The sequence below is a fragment of the Armigeres subalbatus genome, unplaced genomic scaffold (genome assembly GCF_024139115.2).
Source record: "Armigeres subalbatus isolate Guangzhou_Male unplaced genomic scaffold, GZ_Asu_2 Contig205, whole genome shotgun sequence".
In the NCBI taxonomy this organism is placed as follows: Eukaryota; Metazoa; Arthropoda; class Insecta; order Diptera; family Culicidae; genus Armigeres; species Armigeres subalbatus.
The window spans coordinates 243,581-261,456 of record NW_026942891.1 but is presented as its reverse complement, the minus strand read 5'-3'; the positions used below and the strand labels follow the sequence as shown (position 1 = coordinate 261,456).

Here is a 17,876-nt window from a genome sequence, read left to right as displayed (position 1 = left end):
CCGGGAAGTTAAAAGACGTATTGCTGCTACGAATAGGGCCTTTTACGGATTACGTAACCATTTTAGGTCCCGCAATATGCATACGGAAACGATATTTGCTCTATACAAAACTTTGATTCTACCAGTGGCCCTTTATGGACATGAAGCATGGACGTTAATAGAGGCGGACCGGAGACTCCAAACTTTAGTTAATTTTTTATTGCATCTTGAAGCACAAGCTAGTGAAGTAATAATTTAGAAAATTTTCGATACCGATCAACTTCTTCCAGACTGACCATTTTCAGAACTCCATACACTCCGCGTTGAAACAGGGCTTCGCAATCCAAAATCAAAGTTTGTATGGTGTCCTGGAGATGTTTAGTCCAGAAGGAATTAGTCAGTTTTGAAAAATCTCATTGATTTCTTTTTCGGACCGCGCTTCAAGATACATCCAAAAAATAACTGAAGTAAGGGATCCCTTATGATCGGTATTGAATAATTTTTTACAAAAAAAAATTGAACGCGGCTTTGAAATCCAAAACGAAAGTTTGTTTGTAGTCCTGGACATATTGTAATAAATAGTAAAAGATCAGTACATTTTCAGAACAATACAAAACTGCGTTGACTCTTCCTTGATCGAATGGCCCAACAAAATGAAAATCCATCGAGAAATGACTGAGCCACAGAGCAACAGACGTCATACTTAGAACAAAAGCATTCAGAATCATCGTCACGGAAGCTTTATCATCCAGTGCTTAATACACTCTGTGTGATTAAGCGGAAACCAGATGGCGGTAGTGTGCAAACATCAAACACAAGCAAACCCGATTGCCGATTGACCACCTACAAAAGAATGAATATACCGCTAAAAAGGTGAACGATAGATCATGTGCTGAGTGAGATATCAGCGTTCAAAGTCCGGGGGTGTAATAATTATAACACCATCGCTGTTTTTTTTATACAAAATGGTCATGTTTAAGGATCAAAATCTAAATATCTAGCAATTCGATTAAGGACATTTTTGGCCTGAGATCCTAAAATGAAGTTCATTTTCAATTAATGATTGTTATTTGTATGCATGTTCACTGGAAAAGCACCTTTTGTCGGTATGTTCAGTCTAAGGGCGCAGATACACTGTACCATATATACTCAGTCATCGAAGAGAAACCGGAAGAATGTTGTTTTTTATATACTTTTTTGTTCAAGCTACTTTCATCTCTAATAAAGACGTGTTTTTCAATCGAGTATATTTTCACGTTCCCCACGCTAGTTTTTATTTCGCTGCGGGAGAAAATCCTTTCGTTGGTCATAATCCTTCCTACAGGTTATAGGCCCAGTCGCGGATCGTGAAATAGTGTAGCGGTTGTTCGGAAAAATCGGAATTTATTGGTCGTCGGTTCGGCGTGTTTTATTTGGTGCGGCGGTAGTGTGGTGCGCTCGGCGGAAAGTTGCCGATCGGGAGCAAAATGGCGGATGCAGGAAAGTTTTCGCTAGGGAAGCTCAACAACACGAATTACGCGACATGGAAATTTCAAATGGAAATGTTCCTCGTGCGCGAAGACCTTTGGCATGTTATTGAGGAGCCAAAGCCGCAACCTGAAACAGTGGATTAGGGGAAAGCCGACAAGAAGGCGCGGTCTACAATCGGATTGCGCTTGGAGCAGAGCCAGTACCCGGTAATCAAGGACTGTACTAGTGCAGTTACAGTGTGGGATGCTTTGAAAGCATACCACGAAAAATCGACGGTTACATCACAGCTATCACAGCTGATCCGGTTGTTGGATGCGAAGCTCTCGGAAGGGGGCGATGTAGAAAAACACCTGCTGGAGATGGACACTTTGTTCGAGCGTGTACAGAATGCCGGGCTGGAGTTACAAGAAAAAATGCAAGTTGCAATGGTGTTGCGCAGTGTACCTGAGTCGTACCACCATCTCGCGTCGGCTTTGGAGGCACGACCAGACGAAGACATCACAATGGAGCTCGTTCGGTCAAAATTGGTTGACGAGTATCAGCGACGTTTGGCTCGAGAAGGGAAGTTGGCCGGAGGCGAACATGTTTTGAAGACGCAAAATGTAAGCAAAGACAAAACATGCTTCTTTTGCAAGAAACCCGGACACTTCAAGAAGGACTGCAGAAAGTGGCATGCAGCAAAAGATAAGCAGGACGAAAGCGGCCCTTCCAGTGGCAGGACAGGTAGCGGTGGTCGGAATAATCATCCTCAAGCGAAGGTCAAGCAAGCAACAAATGTGCAAGCGGTGAGTTTTTTCGCTCAGGAGGAGACGCATGTCACCTGTGCAGCAGTGAAGCTCAATCGATCGTGGGCGGTGGACAGTGGCGCATCATGCCACATGACCGGGAGCAAAAGTTTTTTCGACACTATAGAGCATTCGTCGAGTGTGCAGGTGATGATGGCGAATGGAAAGTGTACACGATCAGACGGGCATGGCACTGGTTCCGTGGCAGGTATCAACGGTGCGGGAAATCAGGTGGATATTCATCTGCAAAACGTCCTATACGTACCTGAGCTCGACAGTGGACTCCTGTCGGTAAGTAAAATTACAGATAACGGCTTCGAAGTTCTTTTCAAACGGAACAGTGTTGAGATCGTCGATCATATGGGCAAGGTGGTGACGGTAGGTGGTCGTAGTGGTGGTCTGTATGTGCTCAATAACTCGGAGCGTGCAGCGGTGGCTGCAGGACGACGTCACACTATGCAGTGCCAGCATACGTGGCATCGGAGATTCGGTCACCGGGATCACACGGTTTTAGACCGAATTAAGAAGGAGAACTTGGCCACCGGCATGGAGCTGGTGAATTGCGGCATAAAGTGCATATGCGAGCAATGCTTGGAAGGGAAGATGGCTCGCCTGCCATTTCCACAGAAAGCAGAAATAAAAACAACTGAACCACTAGAGCTTATCCACACTGACCTGTGCGGACCGATGAGCAACGTCACGCCCGGTGGAAATAAATATTTTATGGTACTCATCGATGATTACAGCAGATATCTAGTGTTGTATCTGCTGAAGGACAAGGCGGAAGCAAAACAGTGCATCAAAAGTTATGTGCGTCTAGTCGAAAATCAGTTCAACCGGAAGCCACGAATCATCCGTTCAGACCGCGGTGCGGAGTTTGTCAACAAAGAGCTACAACAGTTCTATAGCGAAGAAGGAATAGAGATGCAGCTGACTGCTGGGTATTCACCGCAGCAGAACGGCGTCGCTGAGCGACGGAATCGCTACCTCCAAGAGATGGCGGTTTGTATGCTGCTTGACGCGGGACTCGAAAAACGATACTGGGGTGAAGCGATTGCGGCAGCCGCCTATATCCAGAATCGTCTACCTTCGCGGGTTGTGCAAAAGACACCAATGGAATTATGGTGCGGTGTGAAACCGGACTTGAGCCACCTCAAGGTGTTCGGATGCAGCGCGTTTGTCTACGTGCCGGACGTCAAGCGAAGCAAATTGCAAAACAGAGCGGAAAAGTTGATCTTCGTCGGCTATGCCTGCGGAACCAAGGCATACAGGTTCCTTAACAAGCGGACTGGGAAAATAACCATCAGTAGAGACGTTAAGTTTCTTGAGCTTGGACCTGAGTTGCAGGAGGAGTCTAGCGGTAGCCCAATGAAGAGGGCAAAAGCAAGAGGTAATACTTCAACCGAGCAGGATGGAGCAGTCTGTTCCGAAGACCTGATGGAGTTTCAGTTCAGCGGTGCAGAAGGAGGAAGCGAAAATAGTGAACAAGTGAGTGTTGATAGTGCGGATGTAGTGAGTGATTGCGATACAGAGCCGGACTTCCATGGATTCTCGGAACTTGACACCACTGTGGAAGAATTCCACGAAGCGGAAGACTCGGCAAAAAAATGAAGATTTGTATCACGGTGAAGACAACGGCGAATGTGAACAGCCGCCGCGTAGATCGCAGCGGGAAAATGCAGGTGCAATTCCGAAGAGATACGACAACTACGTCGTGGGCGTAGCTAAGATCGAGGAGCGCGATCCGAGCAGCTACAATGAGGCAATGAAAAGTGTAAATAAGTCGGAGTGGTCAAGAGCAATGGATGAAGAATATCGATCCCTAATGGCAAAAGATACTTGGACACTTGTTCCTTTGCCACCGGGTCGTCGTGCTATCGGTTCGAAGTGGGTCTATAAAAAGAAGAAGGACGCAACCGGGCGCACAGTGCGATTCAAGGCACGCATGGTTGCCCAAGGTTATGCCCAGCGGTTCGGTGAAGATTTTAGTGAAGTGCACGCACCGGTAGCTTTGCAACAGACATTCCGTGTTCTTCTTACTGTTGCGGGTCATCAAGGACTCCAAGTACGGCATGTAGACGTTAAAAATGCATACTTGAATGGGGTGTTGCAAGAAGAAATTTTTATGCGTCAGCCCCCGGGTTATTCAGTGTCGGGCAAAGAAGAACTAGTGTGCAAATTGAACCGGAGTCTTTACGGACTTAAGCAGGCCGCTAGGGTCTGGAACTCGACAGTGAAGGAAGTGTTGATTGGTCTTGGGTTCCGCCAGTCGGAAGCGGACGCATGCCTGTTTATCAAACGATGCAGTGGCGGCGAGTGGATTTATGTGTTGATTTATGTCGACGATATGATTATCGTCTGCAAGAATGGACAGCGGATTACACAGCTGGAACGAGAACTGCAGCAGCATTTTGAAATTTCTTCCCTCGGTGAGGTGCAGCTGTTTCTTGGCATTAATGTAACGAAGGATAAGCAAGGTGTATATTCTCTGAGTCAAAAGTGTTTTATTCATGAGGTTGCGGAACGATTCGGTCTTGCTGGTGCGAAGACGTCTAAGTACCCACTAGATCCCGGGTATTTCAGACTGGACGCTGGTGAGCCACTGGCTGACAACATTCAATATCATAGTCTCGTCGGTGCGTTACTATACATAGCTACGAATACAAGACCGGACATAGCAGCGGCGATCTCGATCCTTAGTAGAAAGACCAGCCAGCCTGCGCAACGGGACTGGCTTGAGTTAAAGCGTGTGGTGCGCTATCTTGTAGCCACACAAAACCATCAGCTAAGGTTGAGCAGTGACCGTACGAAGAACCTTTCGCTGATCGGGTACAGCGATGCCGACTGGGGCGGTGACACAACTGACCGGAAGTCCACCAGCGGATTTGTGTACTTGGTCGGTGATGGAAGCGTAAGTTGGGCAAGCCGCAAGCAGGGTTGCGTAACAACATCAACGATGGAGTCAGAGTATGTCGCGTTGTCCGACGCCGGACAGGAAGCGATTTGGCTGCGAAGGTTATTGGCGGAGTTGGGACACAAACAGCAGTCACCCACAGTCGTCAACGAAGACAATCGTAGCTGCATTGACTTCGTGTCGCTGGAAAGGCAGAACAAAAGGAGTAAACATATCGATACTCGATACCACCACGCTAAGGACCTATGTGCTCGGGGAGTGATTCAGTTACGCTATTGCCCATCGGAAAAAATGGTGGCTGACGTTTTTACTAAGCCACTTGGACCGATTAAGATGCAGCAATTCAGAGAGGACCTTGGACTACGTCAGGATCAAGGGTCCAGTGTTCAGCGAGGAGGAGTGTCGGTATGTTCAGTCTAACACGGACAGAAATTTGATTACATTGAATCTATAATATCGTTTGTTGTATTTAAACCGCAAAAACTATTTGGATTCATGTCTATTTTTATTGATTATACAATATTTGTTCATATTAATTTGAAAATAAATATGTTTGTTTCAATAATCTGACTTACAATAATAATATTGTTGAAATAAAAAGAAATTTTTTTTATTCCAAAAATAAATCTTTTTATTTTAATGTCTAGTTACTCGTTTTCTCTCTAGACAAAAACCGCATGTAACGGTACAGCCTTGAGTAACGCCTGATGTATAAAATAAAAAAAACTCATCTGTCATTTTCGCAAAGCAAATAAAAATAATTTGAAATTGAATTGTACGTTTCAGTCAGTTTTACCAAATTAAGTACTGTTTTAATGGCAAATATAAAATATACAGGTAAGTCAATTGTTCATAGCTAACATTGGCGGTAATAGTTTGATAAAAATCTAGATATTTATGAACAATGGTTTGTAAATCTGTGTAAATTTTTTCTCTATTTCGGAAAATTCCAGTTTCCATTCTTTATTCTGATCGATGGCTCAGAAGGGCAAGGAGGAATCCGATGATGGTGTTCATCGGATCATTCTCAAAGTGGCGTAAGGGAGAGCCACCATTTTTTTTGCGTCGAGTCCTCTTCCTCAGTACGAAATTGGCTATCCAATAGGCATCGGCAATTAGCCAAGAGATCCCTTCAATAGTAAGTAGGTTACTCATTAACATCGCGCAGACAACTTACTTTTGCATCTATGTATTTATAAAACTAATTTTAGCTACCATGCACCATTTTGCTTCAATTCTTTGGTCGTATGATTCCACATTCCACTACCACCAAATAGTGCTGTTGGATGGATGCGGCATTTTGGAACATTGCATTGCATATTGTAGTACTGCAGCAATTCCAGCATCCACAATCTCAACAGTGCTCTGGCGATGGGAGCAAAACTATCACAAGGCGCAGACGCATTCATTAGAAACTTGAGTTCAGGAGTGACCATGGCTATTCCGGGATTATGCTTCGGCCAAAACCAGTAGTTACAATGAACTACGTGTCGTTTTATTGCCTACGTAATGATGATCGGACTGACTTATTTCATTTACAAATGTAAGCATCAATTTTACTACAAATCTAACCGGCATTGTGATAGGAGCAATAGAGGTAACTTTATTTAATGGACCAGTAAATAAACTATGCGAATCTGTGTGCAGAAAGAAAAACATATAAAACTGCATAATGTTTCTCAGTCACTTTTTTAATAGTCTGTTTTAATTATGAGCTTTATCACTTGATAAAGCTAAACTTCAATGAAAATAAGTTGTGTGGACATTGACATAGAGATGCACTTTATCAAGTAATAAAGCTTGTAGTCTGAATAGGCTATAAGGATAAAGAATTTGAAAGAAAATTATAAAATCAAAATATAACAATTTTTATTTCAATAAAAATGTGTAATATAAATACTATAAATAGATTATTAAAACAACAATATTATGATTTTATGTTCGATTACGAAGCTAATTAAAATAATAAACTATCTCTTTTTGAAATAACAGTTATTTTCATTGTTTAGCAAGACGTAACACAGTTACCGCTGAAGCGAAGATTCAAACCGTCAAATAACTATTTGATTTCAAATATATTTTCTTTTAATTTCAACAATTTGTTTTTTCATGAGATTTTAAAAACAAAAACAAATTCTTTTTACCGCCAAAACAATGCGAAATTCTTGTTGAATTTACGTTAGTTATTATTGTTTTTAAAAAAGTTTTTTCTGCGTGAAGGGCGCAGATACACTGTACCATATATACTCAGTCATCGGGGAGAAACCGGAAGAATGTTGTTTTTTATATACTTTTTTGTTCAAGCTACTTTCATCTCTAATAAAGACGTGTTTTTCAATCGAGTATATTTTCACGTTCCCCACGCTAGTTTTTATTTCGCTGCGGGAGAAAATCCTTTCGTTGGTCATAATCCTTCCTACACCTTTTAGTTAGAATTTATTATAAAGCTACCACTTATACGGGGCTCCATACAAGTGGAGTGGCTTTATAATTATTTCCGACTAAAACGTGCCTTTTCAGTAAACATGCATACAAATAACAATCGTTTAATGAATATTCAAGTTATTTTAGGCTGGGACGCCAAATTTTCCTTACTCAATTCGCTAGAAATCGAGATTTTGATTCTCAAACATGACCATTTTGTATAAAAAAACAGCGATAATGTTATAATTATTTTCCCGTATCATGTTTTCATGACGCTCTCCGATTTTCGCAGCAATATAATGATCTCTAAAAGAACTTCAATATGATCCGCCAAATAATTTGCATTAAGAGTAGAATTCATAACATCTTACCGAGGTAGCGACGATGACATGAGTGTTACAAATGCAGCGCAATCCGTTGAATGCGCTACGGACATTTCCGTTCTGACATTCCGCTCAATAGTGACAAACGTTCCAGCCAATCCAATATCGGCTTGCCTCCGTTCCACTTCGTCCGTTACTGCGTCTCCTGGACTAAATCAATCCAAAATGAACCTCAACTGTTTATACTGAAAGTTGTTTCATAGTTACCCAAGATACGGCTTCGAAGGTTCTTTGATATCGAACGTAAAGTTCAAATAATTTCCGAGTGTCTCGAGCACCCGTATCTCCAACCCATCCCAACTGATGGCAATGTTTCCTACCCCATCGGTGGACATGATCTTGAACACAAACGGCGGTTGATGTGCTGCGGAAACCGTGAAACGATGACCGGAGAATCCTTTCCGAATTTTCGGCGGAAATAAGTTCACGTTTGGACGGGAAAATTTTCCGTTCAACCAAGATGTGAGCACCATGGGTCGATTGGAACCCAAACCGTCGATGTACAATTCGTGCGTGTACAATACGTAGGCAGATTCACTATTGATCGTCTTTTCTGTCGAATACGATTCTCCGATAACCAGCAGATTTAGGATGTCTCTGGACTCCTTGGAAGATAGGAAATCCTGCAGCTTCCACTGACTTGATCGAGGGACGACAATTACGTGATTGGTTAACTGAGGCCCGAGCACCTTTCGAGTCATCATGACATCCGATATGAATAGAATATAGCTTCGACACTTTGAGGCCGAAGGCATCAGCAATTCCGGATTACTCAAGGTATAGTTGGAACTTATCTTACCGCATATATACGTCGTTGGAAACTCCTTAAACAAGGCTTCCATTACATACGTTTCCGTTTGTTCGACATACACGTCAAAAAGAATTATCGGAATACATGAACTCAAGTATTTATTAATAATACGAATCAGAAGCATCACTAAGGCCATGGACTGTTGGTCGTTTATCATTACATGGGCGAAATTTTTAGCCCAGACCTGCTCCCGAGTTTTAGGATTTCCCCGGAATGTCGGATCGTTGTGTCGTTTAGCTCTCGAGTGATCAAGGGTATCATTAGTCGACTCAAATCCTCCGGAAGCATATTGCTCACTACTCAACTCGTAAAACCGATTCCGGCGGTGCTCCACATCGTACGACTTGTAGGCAATCAGGGCCTCCTGAATATGGTTTCGTCTCTGCCCTGTATCCTGCCAGGCCAGCGAAAGTTCCAACCACAGGAAGCAAAACACACTAACAAGGATAACACTTTTCATTTCGCTTTCCTCTTCAGCACAGCTGACCGAATGACCGTAGATGAACTGTAGACCGTCGCAAGACTCTGCTCCCGGTTTTATAGGTTCGACTCATACGAACAGGTGTGCTTCGTGGAGGGTTAGAAATATATGAAACGCAATCAACTTTTGAACCCACTTCTCATGTTGTTCTTTTTTAATCTCCGCGCGCGAAGAAAGAGATACTGGGAATTGATTCAATCTATATGCGGGTTATAATTAGGAAGGCAATTAATTTTATTTTTACGACCTCCACAGATAAAATATTTGGAGGAAATTTTGCTTTCACAAGTTTGATTCATATCCTATGTGTGCAAGTGCATACTAGGATTGCTGTACGAAAATTCATTATAATTAATTCATTATTATGCCATATGATTGCTCCAAAAAAGAACTTTTGATAGAAGGCCCGCAGACCCTTAGTGTCATATACCGATCGACTCAGCTTGACAAACTGAGGTGATGTCTGTTTGTGTGTATGTATGTGTGTGAATGTGTTGCATTCGACGGGAAATGCGGTCCCATTGTTTGCTATTTAAATTTAGTTCAACCGGCATTTTAGAATTATTGAAAAAATATTGTTTTTTTCCCAAGGGTCTCCCTTGTAATTTTTTTCAAAACCGAAAAAAAAATATTTAAAAATGGTGGCAATGCATTTCAATCAATGCGAAAACATGCAAAATTATCGAAAAATGTGATCTATTCCCCTAAAGAGCTTTTATGACCTTTCTCATGTGATTTTTTCAATATATTTTGTAATGCACGAGAAAGGCATCATCAATGCTAGGGGGAGTAATCTGGGTTTTTCCGTATTATTTTCGCTGATAGTTTTGCTTCCCTGTTGGTCGTAATTCCACCACAAGTTGATCGAAAGGTGAATGGCGATATGACAGACAACGGTGGCGGTATGGTAATGAACATAAGAGCACGCGCGCAGGACATGCGATTTCCGGATCCGAATCTCCAGGAAATCCAGGAGGAGATCGGCCGGCTGAAAAACAACAAAGCCCCTGGAGCTGACCAACTACCAGGAGAGCTGTTTAAACACGGTGGTGAGGCACTGGCTAGAGCGCTGCACTGGGTTATTACCAAGGTTTGGGAGGATGAGGTTCTGCCGCAGGAGTGGATGGAAGGTGTCGTGTGTCCCATCTACAAAAAGGGCGATAAGCTGGATTGTAGCAACTACCGCGCAATCACATTGCTGAACGCCGCCTACAAGGTACTCTCCCAAGTTTTATGCCGCCGACTAACACCAATTGCAAGAGAGTTCGTGGGGCAGTACCAAGCGGGATTTATGGGTGAACGCTCTACCACAGACCAGGTGTTCGCCATACGTCAGGTATTGCAGAAATGCCGCGAATACAACGTGCCCACACATCATCTATTTATCGACTTCAAAGCCGCATATGATACAATCGATCGGGACCAGCTATGGTAGCTAATGCACGAAAACGGATTTCCGGATAAACTGATACGGTTGATCAAGGCGACGATGGATCGGGTGATGTGCGTAGTTCGAGTTTCAGGGGCATTCTCGAGTCCCTTCGAAACGCGTAGAGGGTTACGGCAAGGTGCTGGTCTTTCGTGTCTGCTATTCAACATCGCTTTGGAGGGAGTAATACGAAGGGCAGGGATTGACACGAGTGGTACGATTTTCACGAAGTCCGTCCAGTTATTTGGTTTCGCCGACGACATTGATATCATGGCACGTAACTTTAAGAGGATGGAGGAAGCCTACATCAGACTGAAAAGCGAAGCTAAACGGATTGGACTAGTCATCAACACGTAGAAGACGAAGTACATGATATGAAGAGGCTCAAGAGAGGTCAATGAACGAATGAACCACGAGTTGCATCAGCTGTTGGGAGAACCATCCATCGTTCACACTGCGAAAATCGGAAGACTGCGGTGGGCCGGGCACGTAGCCAGAATGTCGGACAGTAATCCGGTGAAAATGGTTGTCGACAACGATCCGACGGGAACAAGAAGGCGAGGTGCACAGCGGGCAAGGTGGATCGATTTGCGGACCCTCCGCACACTGCGTGGTTGGCGAAGTGCAGCCATGGACCGAGCTGAATGGAGAAGACTTTTATGTGCAGCACAGGCCACTCCGGCCTTAGTCTGATAATAAATAAATAAATGCAAATGAACAATTCTACATAAAATTCTACTATGATTAAATAAATTTTAAATTAGTTTTAGCTGATTTAAGCCCCAAACGCAATACAACGGAACGGCGACGGAAACGGAAAATTTGACAGTTAGCCCATATATTTTCTGTCAAATTTGCCGTTTCCGTCGCCGTTCCGTTGTATTGCGTTTGGGGCTTTATTTGGAGTTGGGTTGATCACTGCGATCAAGGAGCTAGACTTTACTAAGGTGGCGCAGATCAGCGCTGCGTGCCACTAGTTGTCTCTTTTACTCTCCCGCTGATCTTATGCAACGCAATTAGTGACGTCACTATTTGCGTTGCAGAAGAGCAAGATTACCGGTGGTGAGTTTAAGCCGTTTGGCAGCGCAGTATCATCACTTGACACTTTACCGGTCGCTACTAAACGTGCTGCTATAACAGTAGCGTGACTGACAGGTGACCAAATTTGGTAGCGCGATAAGAGCGCTGCTATTTGATGAACTGTCAACTGTCAAACGTCACCGGTACGGAATACAACAACCAAATTGAGAGCCGAAAATTGTGACCGATACGGAAACGAGTGACGAAACTAAAATGAAAGCGCTGCGCGGGTGATTAAAATGCTCGCGACCGATAATGATGCTCTAAGATCAACGGGTGAATAAAAGAGACAACTAGTGGCACGCAGAGCTGATCTGCGCCACCTTAGTAAAGTCTAGATCATTGAGCTGCGATATGTGTTGTGGCGCGCGTGTATTGTCGGCGTAGCACCAACTTAGAATTCGGAAGTCCGGACTTCCGAACCGAACTTTCTTCCGAAGCTTTATCTGTCAATCTAATGGATGCGTTGTTTAGCGCATCTTTAGGGGAATCCAGCGCACTACTTCCGAAGTTGGGAAAGTTGCCTGTATCTGGAGAAAAATCCAACTTCGGTATAAAAAGCGGTATAAATTTATTCCGGATACACAATAGTTACTTATGTTTCACTGCGCGCGAAACCACGCATCGCAGGCACCTTTGATTGCATGCGTATGTTTTCATGGCAATAGACCTTTCCCGTGAAAAAATATTATTAGATTAAATGATTCCTCTTTTATTTTGGTGTCACTTCTCCTAAGAAACCTATATTTTTTGAGGCTTGGAACTATTGAAAAACAACAAAACGCTATTTATTTGAAATTTCACCCCACATTCCCAAGCTGTTTTTTTTACCACAAAACCCATTCAGCCCCTTTTTCCCCTAAAGTTGACATAATTCGCGTGGTGAGTTTTAAGCAGACCTTACACGAGGCATATATTGACAATACTTTTTTCGTCAAACTTTTCATCAAACTTTTCTTCAATATTTTCACTGATTAGCCGGCATGGCCGTAGCTGAAGAAAAACTCAATTTTTTCTTGAAATAATATGAATCAAATAGCGGTATAACGCACAAAACACGCACACATTCAATCGTCATCGACTCCTGTGGGCAAACTGCGGGGGGAGATGAGGGGAAATATTGAAAAGAATATCAAACTTTTCTGATTTCCCTCAATATTTACTTCAATATTTTGGGTTCGCACTCACACGATCAATCTTTTTCTTCAATAATCAAGAGTTTGTCAAACTTTTTCCGTCGTGTGGGGTCTGCTTTAGATTTTGTGTCCCTTCCAATGTCGTGTTGGTATAGTAGCAATCCCTTTTTGTCTCTTTTTTCTCAAAGGCAAACATGATGACGTAATCATTTGTGTTGCCTGACTCAGCGTAAGAGAAGAAGAGACAACACGGTTCATGCTACTTTGCCTTCGAACATCCAGAACGAGGATTTGTTATTTATTATTTTTGTTTTGTTGCTTTCTTTACTGAATTTGATGCACGCTCATTTGGATCTACTCAAAAGTGAGTCAAATTTGACTCACTTTGAAAAAAAGTGGAACAGCTCACTTTTGAGTAACCGTATGTTTACTCACTTATGAGTAATGCAGCATCATGTCAAAATTAGAGTAAGACTTACTCACTTGTTTGCAACAAAAAGTGAGTAGATCTTACTCACTTTTTGGAAATTCTGGGCACATTTAGATTGATAAAGGAATGGCATTTTAAATATTAGAAAAAGAAGCTATCTGCTCATTTTATTTATTAATTTATTAGTAAGATCTTGGCGGGGATGGGTTAGATACAGCACATTTTTGTTTCGCTCTAACATTGCATTCAAATAATCATCAACAACCGTTCCTAGCATTCCTAGACTAAACAACACATTAGTTAGCATTACTCTAGTTGAAAATATAGTTGTAATATCAATTTCCGGTAACCATACACGTTTTAAGCGTCGTCGAAAGAGTTCTTCTGAGGTCGTTGAGTTTGAGCTGCTCGTCTCTGCCTCTTCAGTGATGTATTTCGTTCTAGTTGCAGCTGGTGGGGAATTTTCTAGTGTAATACACGTACCATACGAAGACCCGTGCAACGCCAAGGATTTCTTATAATCTGATCTGAGATCCGGTTTCATCGTGTGGTTAAGTCGCTAGAACAATCATCTTTCGGGCGCTAAGCGAACTTATCCTCACTGAAAAAGGAGACGTTGATTTCGATGTGCACGATGAAGACCTGGAGAGTTACGATGATGTGGAATTTGTTGAAGAATTAGATGAACCTGATCCAGTCCAGAGGATCATTACTCTTATTTCGTACGCCTAAAAATAAGAGTCAATTATAACTCAATCAAAACGGAACATTCTTACGTGTATCAGCGCTTACTGCTTGTTTAGCTTGATCGGGATCTGGTTTAAATGGTCACCGGTGCCATAGTTGTTGGCCCGTTTAAAAACACGTGGCCTGATCTTTGTAGACGTCCTGCACCCGTCAGTGAGCACATCGAAATCGTGTCGGCGGAAGTAGCGACTCTTCCATACGCTGTGAATATAAAATTAAAACATACACACTTAACCAGTATTTCGATGTTCGGTATTTTGTTTACTGAGTTTCAACTGCAAAATTTCTTTTTTACTGAAATACTAGTTTTTTAGTGGACCTCCAATGATTGTCAGTAATAAATTCCCGAGTTCCGGTAAAAAATTATGTTTATTGTTCTGACGTTTGCTTATTTTTACTGAACAGATCATTAAATCCGTAAATTGCTGAAATGCACAAAAAGTCGGTACAAATCAAAACAGCATCACCGGTGAAAAATGAAAATTTACCGACTAGTCATTAGAAAGATACTGAACGCAATTGTTGAGTCCTTTGCTGTTGTTTACTTGATGTTTATTTACCACCTCGTAAAATATTTCGTCGGACGCAAGTCTAATCTAACAATAATCTTAAGTGCGAAATAATCGATAATTGATTCTTGTTTGTGAGAGCAGCCTCCTCCCGGCTGTGGTAGACAGCATCCGACGGGGACACGCCACTGGCCGCCATCAGCATCTCCGTTTCAATGTTCGCCAGAGGATTCTGGTGCTCGGTGATTTCGAACGCTTCCCACTCTGCTTTAAAGGCGGCTTTGAGATCCTGCAGCATGGCTACTGCTGCTCCGGACATCTAGTTTTGCATGGTTTGCGTCTGAACAGCGGTATGTTTCTCAGGCCAAACACGTTCAAAAAGTACCACGACGCGGATGATACCCAAACCAATTCAATACCCCGCTGCAACATCGGCTTGAAGCGCAGCGTCAGCGGGAATGGAACCGTCACGAACCTGGAGAACAACCAATTGATCCACCGATCACTATTATCGGTAGAACGTTGATAAAGTTACCCTTGACCATATTGAACAACATTGCGGTTCTGATGACGCATTTCAACTTGTTTTACACATCTGTGCGGAAAAAATGTGGTACCCAATATAATTAAGCGAGAACAACGCGTTTTATCAAACCCCCTCGGTGGGGGCGCCTATCCTAATCAGTTTTTTTTTCCAACTTTGTATATAAGTGCGATTGTGTTGTTTTCATGGCTTGTAATAATTCGAAGAGGTTTTTGCCTTTTTTATCGTTGTTCGTTATCTATTGAGAGCGATTTCTGCAAACCCTGTTCGTTGTTGAAGTTATAGCAAACCATTGCGGGTGAGGAATTTGCCGTTCTCACGGAGAAGCCGCGTACAGATCATTACCTTGAATCTGTGTCAAGTCAATTCAACCTTTTTCTGGGATGAAATCGATGACATCAATATCGAATAGTCCGACCAGAAAGGTGATGATCAGAAACGGCTGAAACACCCAATGTCTGCAAAATCTGGCAGAATTTAAAACAAAATCCCTGAAATTTCTCCATACTTATATTTTATGCGAAGTGAAATATTTCCCAAAAAATAAATCCTCATTTACTGACTAACTCAGTTATGTTCACATAAACAAACTACCTTATTACCGATTGTAATGTTTATTTGACATTTCTCGTTTATGCTGACAACTCGGTAATGTAAAATATTGCTGTTGAAATTACTGGGCGAACCGTAGTCCAAAAACTCAGTAAAATTTTACCGACTCCGGTAAAATAAAGTAGGTGTGTAGATAACTTAATAACGCCTTATAAATGATACAACGCATTTGATCCTGCATCCATTTAACGATTACAAACTCATCGTATAGTTGAGAACAACAACAAATACGACATCAATGCATGCTTTCACTAACATGCATCCACCAGATTACATACATTGATTACATACACAATCAAGAGTGGCGACACTGTCAGAATTGGAACAAAAATCATCTGTCATTCCCATACAAAATCGTGTTCCAAACGAGCAGGAGACCTGTCAAACGCGGCACATGTCGCCACTCTTATTTACATATACTCTGGCATCCACAATTGGAAAGTATCAGTAACAAGCCCAGTTCCTAGAAACTTACTTGAATGTAATGGACAGCTCCTTGTTTCGTACCGTCTGTCCATCATCAACGCCAGCCGGCACTGGGACGGTTACCCGCTTCTGCTGAACCACCTGCCCGTTGCAGGCGCAGTTCAGGCATGGATATTTAATGTACATCTGTCGCAGTACTGGCACATTCCGGTCCATATCGCGAATAGGAGAAATCATCGATTCCGGCATTAAATTTTTCGAACCAACTAGTCCGGATCGATCGTGCAGCGGAACTGCCAGTTCTGCGAGAATTCTTGGGGACATGCACAACCAGATTACCACCACCAGCTCTGTGCATCTGCTCTGCTCACCACATCAAATTAACAACAAAACTGAAAAACTTTATAAAAATACGAGACTTTTTCGCGAATATTTTTCAAACTGTTTGACGGTTCGAAAACAATATAACGCAAAAGTGAGTAAAGCCTAAAACTCTGAGAAGTGAGTGAAAATTGACTCACTTGCTAAATAAAATCTTACTCACTTTTTGACATTTCCATCAAAATGCTAAAGTGAGTCATTTTGACTCACTTTTGAGTAGATTCAAATGAGCGTGTGTTTCGATATTAAAATTAAGTTTTGCGTACATTTTTTTCAGGGAGATCTCAATGGAAGAGTTGTAACCTAACAAATATATAAAGTATTCACAGCGACATCATAATATGGGACAGACTCATTTCATAGAACCAGCGAAGGCAACTAAACGAGCGTTCAACATACTCGAGAAACGGAACATCATCAAAAACTCACTTATTGGCAGAGACAAAATCAGATCAAGGGTGCCGCTTAACTTCACTGGGCAGCAACTTTCAAGAAAACTTTTAGCAATAGAATTCTTTTGCATTTTAAATTTTCTAAAGCGGCCCGAATGTAATTTTCACTAACAAATATTACCGCCAATAACAACACCATCGAACCTCATTTTCCACCGTCTGCGGATGCCGAATATAAAGTTCGAGGCCTACCTAAAGGACGATTGAACGAGAAGTTTTCTTTTTCATCCAGGGTCAGGAGTCGACCACAAGACATAACATCCGCCAATAGCTGCTCACATTGCTATTTCGTTATAGCCCTCATATTCGCTATGTCCTCCGGTTTCCATCAGGGAAGCCTTACTCTTGGATGGGTGCAGTTTCTTCAAGAACATCTCAGAGAACCATCAAAGGCGGTCACCGCCTACCGCTACTGTGTCTTTAACATGAATTTATTATTGAATTTCTCAGGTTTTCCCTGTTTCGTATTATAATCCTAGGTAGACCATACCGCATACCCATAGATTATACTCTCTTATGTGAAAATTTCTTTGAAAAGTGATGCTAAAGATTTCAAATCTATTAAGTAACATCGCTTATTATTTCAGTTATGTAGTGTTGCTATTAATTTGTCTTAGATCAAGTCTTCATCAACAGACTATATTTAGCTTCAATTATTACTGGGACTAGATATGGCTTGTCGATTTGTCTTAAGTTGTGAAAAATATATATCTACTATAAGAGAGTTAAGCCCCAAACGCAATACAACGGAACGGCGATGGAAACGGCAAATTTGACAGAAAATATATGGGCTAACTGTCAAATTTTCCGTTTCCGTCGCCGTTCCGTTGTATTGCGTTTGGGGCTTTAATCCAAATTGCAATCTAGCCATTTCTAGAACTGG

At 42.2% G+C, this 17,876-nt stretch overlaps 2 protein-coding genes and 1 pseudogene across 2 annotated transcripts in view; all 3 read right to left on the bottom strand.

The window, feature by feature from the left end:
- LOC134203663 (ionotropic receptor 21a-like) overlaps positions 1-9,411 on the bottom strand; it is a 31,107-nt gene extending 21,696 nt beyond the window's left edge. The window contains exons 1-2 of the mRNA XM_062678544.1: positions 8,163-9,411; positions 7,944-8,105 (exon numbers count right to left, since the gene is read on the bottom strand). Coding sequence (XP_062534528.1) covers positions 7,944-8,105; positions 8,163-9,226 — 1,226 coding nt within the window. The 5' untranslated portion in view covers positions 9,227-9,411. The remainder of the gene's footprint in view (positions 1-7,943; positions 8,106-8,162) is intronic.
- Positions 9,412-13,434: 4,023 nt separating this feature from the next.
- Positions 13,435-17,462, bottom strand: LOC134203656 (protein tumorous imaginal discs, mitochondrial-like). Its single transcript, XM_062678539.1, has 3 exons — positions 16,210-17,462; positions 14,115-14,270; positions 13,435-14,050 (listed from the first exon to the last, which is right to left on the bottom strand). The coding sequence occupies exons 1-3, from the start codon at positions 16,482-16,484 to the stop codon at positions 14,038-14,040; spliced, it is 444 nt and encodes a 147-aa protein (XP_062534523.1). The 5' UTR covers positions 16,485-17,462; the 3' UTR covers positions 13,435-14,037.
- On the bottom strand, positions 14,661-15,747 carry LOC134203660 (ER membrane protein complex subunit 3-like; annotated as a pseudogene).
- Positions 17,463-17,876: the final 414 nt, after the last annotated feature.